This window comes from Hydra vulgaris, chromosome 06 (assembly GCF_038396675.1).
Source record: "Hydra vulgaris chromosome 06, alternate assembly HydraT2T_AEP".
In the NCBI taxonomy this organism is placed as follows: domain Eukaryota; kingdom Metazoa; phylum Cnidaria; class Hydrozoa; order Anthoathecata; family Hydridae; genus Hydra; species Hydra vulgaris.
Genome location: NC_088925.1, coordinates 34,032,005 through 34,042,069, shown reverse-complemented (window position 1 = coordinate 34,042,069; position 10,065 = coordinate 34,032,005). Strand labels below are relative to the sequence as shown.

The window sequence follows — 10,065 nt, the reverse complement described above, 5'->3', positions numbered from 1 at the left end:
AACCATGCCAGTCAACACTACTTTCGCAAGGAATAGAAGGGTTTAAAGCTTTGCGTTATAACTCAATTAAAATTTTACATGATTTAAATCACTGGGTGTGTACAGCATGTTTTGATGGAGACATTTATTTTGCAGACAGCCTTGGTGGATCTATATCAGAGTATGTCCGACGCCAAATGCGACAGTTATATGCAAGATTTGTAAACAAAAGTGGAAACCTTGCTATAAAAGTTGTACCTGTTTAGCACCAAACTAACGCGTATGACTGTGGAGTTTTTGCTGCTGCATTTGCCTTTACGTGGGCTTTAGGATTAGAAGATTTTTATTACAAGGAAGATGATATGCGAAAGCATTTGGCATCCTGCCTAGAAATTAAGATACCAATTGCCTTCCCAAGAAAATCAAGAAACAAACGCGGAAGAAAATCTCAAATAACAACAACTATCATTTAACTTTAAACTTTTTTTAATTGCAATGTATTTATTTCAATAATGAAATATATTTACAACGTATACATTTTTCAATCATGTTGTTTATTTCGTTTTTCAGGCACTTTTCATAACATATACGTGACTCGTACAAATCTAATTCTATTTGAATCTAATATGAGCAAAATGTGAGTTGTTGTTTTTCACAAACTGTCAAAATATTTAAAATATTTTTTTATGACCAATCTATTTGGTTGATGTTTTTAAAGTTCTTGTCATGGTATAAAAGTATCTGCCTCGAAATTCAACACCTTTCAATTTTTGTCTTTAGGTTTCAAGCCTTGCGAAAAGTATACAATCTAAAAAAACACTTTAAATTATTAACGTTATTCTTGTTCAAAAAGAAACATAAATTGGAAATATTTTATAAAATAAGTACATCGACTATAAGTAACTTCAAATGACATAAAAAATTTTAAATTGAACTTATTTGAAAATAAACAATCAAAAACATTTATATTAATTGAAACAAACTAATCACCTAATTTATTGTTTCTATTTAAGTAAATTACCTTTTTTAAGATAAAAATATAATATATATTGCTTGATAGAATATTAGTAACGAATAAAATAAAAAGTACGCTATGCAAATGCTTACTGCTTGATCGTATCTTTATATATATATATATATATATATATATATATATATATATATATATATATATATATATATATATATATATATATATATATATATATATAATATATATATATATATATATATATATATATATATATATATAATATTGTACACTTTAGTTTTTGCACTAATTTCTCCTCTTTATCTATCTATTCCATATATGGACATATTTATATGCATGTATGAGCCTGAATGTACATTTATATATTGATATTATCAAGTAAGAGCTACACTGAAACTAGTAAAAGAAGAATCCAAGAACTAAATGATACACCCTGTTTGTCCATGCATGAACATAACAAGCCCGAATGTTTATTGTAAAATCTTTATTTAAAATTTGATTTAATTTATAAATAATTTCTTTTGATACATGCAAGTTATATAAAGTTTATTATATTTTTCCTATAGAAAACAAAATGATCACAGATTTACTAGATAATCTATCAAATCCAGACAATCTAATATTACTAAATAACAGCAGTACAGAAACAAGTAAAACTCTATTGTCTACAGAATCGGAAGAAATAAATGATACACCACGTTTGCCAATGGATGAACATAACAGTCTTCCTAAACAATGTATTGTTCCTGAGTGAGCTTTTTTTAATTTTTTAGTTTTTCTCATCTTAGGTTACAATTATAAACATGTACATAGGTAGACTATTTTTTTTAGTCGCTTGTTATGTTTAAATTATGTTAGAAAATAAATTATTAATAAGTATAGTGCACTTTGTACATTTTAAACGATACCTATATACTTTAGTTATATTATATGATGCATTTATCTCTATTATCTAATGCTTGAATGTTTTTTGTAGAATTTTTTTGTATAATTTCTTATAAACTGTGAATAATATTCATTGGTTTTTGTATATTAAATAAATATATTTTTTCTTTCTTTCTATTTATCCAGAAATGACCCTGCCAGCTGGATAAAAAATCAAGAAACGATAGATTATTTATCAATCTATGGATTTAACCAAAATTTAGGGAAAAATAATTTCCAAAAGTTAAAAAGAATTTACACTCAAATAACTGGTGGGGTAAGACTTACTCGTTTTCAATATTTGTCAAAAAGTATTTTTGTATCTACTCTTGTTAATGGTCTCAAAAAGGTTCAATATTTTGTGCACCCTGCTATTTATTTGGTGGCATTGCATCGTTTGCCACAGTTGGTTTTTCAAATTGGAAAAAAGGAGAAGAAAAAATTAAGCGTCATGAAAATTCCCAACACCACAAATTATGTGGAATGAATATGAAAGAAAGAAAAGAAGCATTAAATCGAGTTTATCAAAAATTAAAGTATCAAGTAGAAACGGAAATAAATTATTCGAAAAATGTATTGACAAGAGTTGTAGCTGTTGTGAAATCCTATTCTTCTCGTGGAATGTCTTTTAGAGGTGATGATGACCGATTTGGAACTGTTCATAATGGGAACTTCATGATGAGCTTAGGGCTTATTGCTCAGTTTGATCCTTTTTTAGCACAACACATTGAGAAGTTTGGAAATAAAGGAAAAGGCTCAAAATCGTACCTATCATTTAATATATATGAGCAGTTCATAAGTATAATGGCAGGATAATGTTATTCAACAAATGGTGAAAGAAATAAAGAAAGCTAAATACTTTTTCATCAGTATTGATTCTACTCTTGACATTAGTATGTATGTTCAAAAGAATGGCTGTCCTCATATATTCTGGTCATAAATCTGAAGAATTAGCAGATGCTGTATTTTTAGTTTTAGAATCGCATGGATTAGATATTAACAATTGCCGTGGTCAAAGTTACGATAATGCGTCTAATATGTCTGGTAGATATACAGGACTTCAAGCTTGCATTAAAGAAGTTAATCCTTTAGCTACATAAGTACCATGCACACTCTTTAAATCTTGTTGGTGAATGCACAGTGGACTGTTGTATTTATGCTTCTGAGTTTTTTACTTTGCTTCAAAATATTTATAAATTTTTCATTGCCTCTACGTATAGATGGGAAATACTTCAGAAGAATTTGATTAAAACAGAAAATGTCACTTAAAAAACTATCAGATACCAGGTGGATGCAAGTATTAGTTTGAAAAAAAACTTGATTGAAGCAATTAATGTCTTTTATCAAAGAAAAAATCTATTACAAAATCAGAAGCTAACGGGCTATAATTAAAACTAGAAACAGCTAAATGGCCCCATAATGTGGCCATTATAGCTGTCTTGAAACAGCTATAATGGCCACATTATGGGGCGATATACTCGAAAGATTCAACAAAACTAGTAAACAATTGAAGTCAGCTGAGATTGATTTAGAAACCGTTGTAAGTTTATACAAATCTTTAATTCGATATGTATTAGATTTAAGGAGTATGTTTGATATCTATGAAGAGTGAGCAATTAATAGTGGGACACAAAACATATCGATAAATGCTCAAAAGAAAAAGAAAACTAACTGCAGATAAAAAAAGAGAAGTAGAAACAAGTTTTGAAATTCGAGACAATTTAAGAATTAATACATTTTATGCTATTATTGATAAACTTCATTCTGAACTAGAAAGAAGAAAATTGTGCTATGATGAAGCCAACAAAAAGTTTAACTTTTTATTTCAAATAATAAAACTATCGCCATCAGAAGTTTACAAAAAAGCAGAAATACTTCAAAATGTATATAAAAATGAGAGAGAGAAAAATTTTTCCCTCCATGGTTTGATATTTTTTCCAACTGGTTTTAAAAACTTGAGACTTATTTTTACGGAAGTAAATATTATGTTTAAGCTTTGACCAAATAACTCTCCATATATAGAGAAATGGCGGTTGATAAAATTTTTTTTTAATTAGAGGAGTAAATGTGTATGATATACAAAATGATTTTAATGTAAAAGACGTTGTTAGCCATTTATCTGAACTGAAAAATAATAATGCAGAAGACTGGTGGACCCCAGCCTTAAAATTTAAATAGAATTATGCTAAAAAAGGTAAAAATGACATACTCTGGGTCGGCGTTAAATATTCAACTTTTTTAGGTATTTCAGGAGATTTAATTTCAATGTATGATGAAACTCATTTGTAAAACTTATTTGTAAAAATGGCATAGAAAAAAAAAGGTCAATGATTTTAATTCAAAAAAGTAATAATAATATAATGAGTAATTATTATGCAGCCATTTCTCTTTTGAATGATGCCTTTGTTAGTGAAACAAAGCAATTCTTTAGGCGTGGTGAAGAGTATTTCGAAAGGGCAAGAAAAAATAATCATGTAAAAAATATAGCTTATCCTACGAAAGCGGGTGATGTACTTATTACTACGCAAATATTAGAAGAAATAGTAAAATGTTTTTCATCAGGTTGTCAAACGCAAGGTTTTTACTAAGTATGGACAAAATAAAATTTTATGATAAAAAACTTTACTTATGATAAAAACTTTACTTATGATAAAAACTTTACTTATGATAAAAACTTTAGTGCAAGAAAAAATAAGATATAAACTAGCAAAAAATTTCAAATCAAAATATTGAAAATTTTATTTAGAAGGAATGTAAGATTATTGTAATCGTAAATTTTGGTAGTGTTTTTATAACCCAGTGGGCACGCGTTGTCCGGGTACGTCTCACGAACGTCTAAACGTCTGTAAGACGTCCCCCGGACGACACATGCCCATTGGGACGCTCTATGGGAATTTCATTTCCACTTTATGCTCCCCTAAATATTCACTAGACTTAATGTGCGGTTTGCACATTAAATAGAAAAGTTTTTGGTGAATATGTGAAAACCTTGAGTGGGTATAAACGAGATGGAATTCGAAAATGTTTACGTAGATTTGTGGGTGAAACAGTAGCTTAGGAAAATCTTCCATTTAAGTTATAAAAAAAAATCTTTATACTAATGGATTATTTTATTATACTAATATAAGGATTGCAGAAAAAAGTTAAAAAAATAACTCAAATTTCCATCCATAAAGTAAAACCAGATGAACTTCAAAAACACCAGAGCTTGTCATGAAATTAACCAACGAAATTTTTGATTATTACTCTAATTATCATATTAAATACTATTTACGCAAAGAATTAAGAAAACTAGATATACCAGAGGATATTGTAAACTTAGCAAAAAGTGAAGAAGTGAACAAGGCTTGAGCAGTTTATAAGAGAGAATAGAGAGCTAAAAAATATTTATTTAAAAAGATAGTTAGAGACAACCATTAAATAAAGCAGCTTATAAAAGAGCAAAAAAATAGGTAACTTAAATTTTTAATTAGAGAAAGGTATATAATAAAATGGACTCCATAGTAGAGAAATCTCTTTCAGATCTTAAAGATCTGCATTGTGAAAAAGCTATTTCAATGCAAAACTACCTCTCAGATATCAGTTGAGAGAGTAACCAGTTGAGCTAAAAAAGCAATCAACTTTAAAAAAGAAATCAAAAAAACTAGAAAAACCAATACCTCTTCCTGGAGCCTCTTTAAAGATTGAAGAACCCCCAAAATTGAAACCGTCTATAAAAGAACTCAATAAATGGTTTAGAGACTATATTTCACAATGGGGTGCAAAAACAATATTACTCGATTTTGAACTCAGCAAAGAAAATAGCCAGCTTACAGATTATGTAGCTAAACTACCACAAAGCCATAGATTTGAGTTTGACGCGCCTGTATTTATAAATGAAATGGTACTAAAAATTAAGGAGTTGATAGAAACTAAAATCAAAAAAGGTGGGCAAAAAGTGACACAGATTTTAGTTGCCAAACTAGAAAAAACCGTATTTAACGAATCTTCTAAAACTATAAAACAGGCTGTTTGCCTCCGTAATAAATGCGAAAAATATAGATAACCAATGCTTTGAGTGGGCTATCCTTAGCGCGTTATAACCAGCAGATTCTTCTGGGAAAAAGCAAGCAAACCGCACATTAAAGTCTAGTGAATGTTTAGGGGAGCTTAATTTTGATCGTATTAAATTTTCAGTTAAGGAAAGCGATATTGCTAAGTTTGGGGGTCAAAATCCTACAATTTCAGTAAACATTCTTGGGTGGGATAAAGGGTATATCCACTTTACAATAGTGATCAAAAAGATAAAATAGATATTGACCTCTAGGTAGTATAAAGCTGCAAAACCCCCTTGTCGTCGATGCCTCCATGTATTCAGTACAACTGACTTATTGAAAGCTCATCGCAATGATTGTCTTGGGATGGGGGAAAAGGCGCAGCGCACAGTGATGCCGGAATAGGGTAAGGACAATATTTTATAATTTAATAATTATCACAATCAGATGCAAGTGTCTCACGTTATTTATGCTGACTTAAAATGTTTGAATATTCTAGTAGAAGGAGCGCAAAGCAAACCAGCTAAACGATGCTACGATGGAGTTCTTAATAACAATAAAGTTTGCGACCATTGCCACATAACAGGGAAATACCGAGGCGCTGCTTGCAATTAATGAAATCTCTAACTCCGCATTAGGCCTGGCATAACTAAGGTTCCTATAGTGTTCCATAATTTGAGAGGTTACAACTCCTACCTAATCATACAGGCTATTGGCAAAGCTGAAGGAGGTAAAATTAGCTGCATTCAAAGCACTCTTGAGAAATACGAGACGTTTGACCACGCGCAAAATGTTTGGAACGCTTTTAAATGCAAAACGCTCAGTGACTATTACTGCATCTACCTTAAAACAGATGTAAAACTGCTAACTGACGTTTTCGAAAAATTCAGAAACACAAGTAGGACTTATGATCTTGATCCAGCTAACTACTTCAGCGCTCCAGGAATGAGTTGGGATGCGCTTTTAAAAAAACTGGAGTTCAGCTTGAACTACTTACTGATATTGACATGCACCACTTTATGGAAAAAGGGCTACGTGGCGGTATTCCATTGGCAAGCAAGCGCTTTGCAAAGGGTAACAACCCTGGATGCCCAGACTATGATGACAGTAAACCAAATTTACATACTATATATTTAGATGCAAAAAGTTTATACGGTTGGGCTATGATGCAGTCTTTCAGGTCAAGGCTTTTAGTGGTGTGAGCCTTTGACTAAAGAAGTTCTTGAAACAATAGATAATGCTCCAGTAGGATTTATTGTTAGGACTGATATTTAGTATTCAGAAGAATCGGACGACTTGCGTAATAACTGCCCTCTTGCTCTAGAGAGAATGGTGATTGATGAAGAATGGCTAAGTGAATATCAGGAAAAAATATTTAGAAAACTTGACTTAAAAATTACTAAATGAAAAAAGCTTGTACCCAATCTACGAAACAAAGAAAAATATATCGTACATTATCGACATCTGAATCTATACCAATCATTTGGAGTGCAAGTTACTAATATTTTTAGAGCTATAAAGTTTAGACAGGAGCGGTAGGTGTTTCCTTCTATTCAGATAAACACTGATTTGGGGACTAAAGCTACTACAACTTTCGTAAAGGACTTCTTTAAACTCATAAACAAAAGTGCGTTTAACAAAATAATGGAAAACCTAAGAAAGCGCATACGTGTAGTTCGTGAGAACGAAGAAGATTGGTTAAGAAAACTTGTTGCTGATGCTGCTTACCTAAGTCATAAAATACTCGATGGTAATCTTACAGCCATCTATAGTATAAAACCTAGACTAAAATTAAATTGACCGATATATGTTAGCCAAGCTGTTTTAGATCTCAGCAAACACTTAATGTATGAGTTCTAGTACAACCAGATTAAATCAAAATAAAACCAAAAAGCACAGCTGCTCTACTCTGTCACCAACAGCTTATATTACAAGTGGAGACTGAAGATATTTTCAAAGAGAATTATGAACGTTATGGCTTTAATGAGTATCCGAAAGATCATGCTTTAACGAGACTAATAAAAAAGTCCTCGGTGAATTCAAGAACGAGTCCAATGGCCACCTCATCCAAGAATTTTTTACCTTAAGACCTAAAATGTTTTCTGTTCAAAACTTTTTTCAGTAAGTGTGCAATTATAACGTTCAACGATGGATGTTCTCAATAAGTTCCAGCTGCAGCTCGCATGATCTAGACCTTTTTTTTCAAGAAGTTTTGCAGTAACCCCTTTAATTTCACTTCCAGCATCAACTTAGATAAGATTGGGCAAGGTGAGAGGGTCATGCTTATTTTTTTTAGCGAAAACTTCTGAAATATTAGCAGCCGTTTTATTAGTAATAGATTCAGCGTCTTTATAGCAGCTAACCACGTCAACAACCATTAATTAAACCATTTGATGAGTTTCTATTCATTGCTCTTAGTATATAGGTAGAGGGGCAGGCATATGAATTAGTCGTATCGTTTGCTTTATAAGCCATTCGCCAGCTTTTTTGTCGGAAAATTTTGCTGCAGCTCCAAGCTTTTTAATAGCAGCAAAACCACGCCAATACCCTTCAGGCTATAGAAGTTTTAGAAAGCTCCATGATAAAGATTTATAATTAGAAAGTCATGTCTACATATATAAATGGAAGAGCTATTAAAAAATACAAAAAGCAAAGATTGAGGTGGCTAAAGATAATAAAGAAGAATTTGATAAGTATAATAGCAAGTTGTGTGGTAACAAAAGGTCACAACTCCGTGCAAGATTTGCAAGAGTTACTTGATATATACTTATATGTGCCTCACTTTGATTCAGAAATAATAAACATTTCTAATGAAATTATTATAATGACCAAACCATTACCTATTGAGGAAAAGGCAAAAACTTATGAAGCTATGAAGAATTTTTTAAAAATTAGCTTTAAACATTCGCAGTGAGAATTATATTTTATCAAATTCAATACATCTTTTGATATATTCGCTTATTATATCTTGATCAGGAGCTAAAATTTGCCGAATAGCAGAATTAGCTCTTAAAAAATTTTACCACGCATTTCTATTTACAACGTGAGCTCTTGAAGCGTTCATACCATTATTTTCAACAGCTTCTTGAGCTTCTTTATAATCCAGTTCATCTACAAGGGCATCTTTGTTCAATAATTTTACAGCACCCTTGTTCGGTAATTTTATAGCATTGAGATAATTTTCTACCATTTTGGAGAGACATTTAAATCTAGTCGTCCACTTGGTAATATCAGCATGAACACCATCATAAACAGCGAGGTTTGCATATCTATCCCATGGGTGCCCAGCGTTATGTAACAATGTTATTATTTTGTTTTTTTTTCCTGTTAGTTTTTTTCTCGCGGCTAGGCGATAATAGAATTATCCCATTCGCAGTTTTTATCCGTCAGAAATTTCACAATTTCTAATGACCCAATATGCACTGCTTTTTAAAAAGCCTTAATTTCCCAAGTATGATCAAATTTTCTGCTTGGAGGACAGCTTTGGTAAAGATACTTTACAACTTCAAATTGGTTATACCAAATTGCTTCGATAAGGTAACTTGAATCCCCTAAGAGGAGATAATCTTCTAGCATCATTTTAAAAGAGCCGAGCTCTCCTTTTCAACAAGCGAATCAGCGAGTATCTTCTTGAGGACCGCTTATGATATTGTTTTCTCTTGTTAGATTTTTACCCATCTTATTATTAACGTTGCAAAATTTCAATTAAAGATATGAAAATGTTATGTACATCAAAATGGCTCTAGCAGTAATATATTTATAAACGCGTTTTCTTAACTTAGTCAAAGCTGAGTTCAGCAGAAAAGATTGTCTTAAGCATCCATTCGATCAAGCCCATCAAGCATGGCAATCAGCAGTAACATAACGCTTAGCGGCTATCAGTTGAGCATTAATTAATGTAGGTCAGCCTGACAATCAAACTAATTTCGCTGATGCAATTGTCTTTTATAGGAATGTATTAGATGTAAATGCTGATCCTTTTTTGGTATCCCCTCTCCCTGAACCCCATTTTAACTATGTTATTTCTGAGCTTTCCGCCTTAGCAAGAGATTTTGTTCTTGTCGCTTCAAGCTTAGAAATTTTTGGTGACCATTTCAGCAAACATTTTTCTGACTATTTCAGAAAACATCATTGCTT

The 10,065-nt window shown here is 31.4% G+C and overlaps 1 protein-coding gene across 1 annotated transcript; it reads left to right on the top strand.

The window, feature by feature from the left end:
- The first annotated feature begins 1,544 nt into the window (after window positions 1–1,544).
- On the top strand, window positions 1,545–2,710 carry LOC136081343 (zinc finger MYM-type protein 1-like). The gene is made up of 2 exons (XM_065798655.1): window positions 1,545–1,707; window positions 2,244–2,710. The coding sequence occupies exons 1-2, from the start codon at window positions 1,545–1,547 to the stop codon at window positions 2,708–2,710; spliced, it is 630 nt and encodes a 209-aa protein (XP_065654727.1).
- The last annotated feature ends 7,355 nt before the right edge of the window (window positions 2,711–10,065 follow it).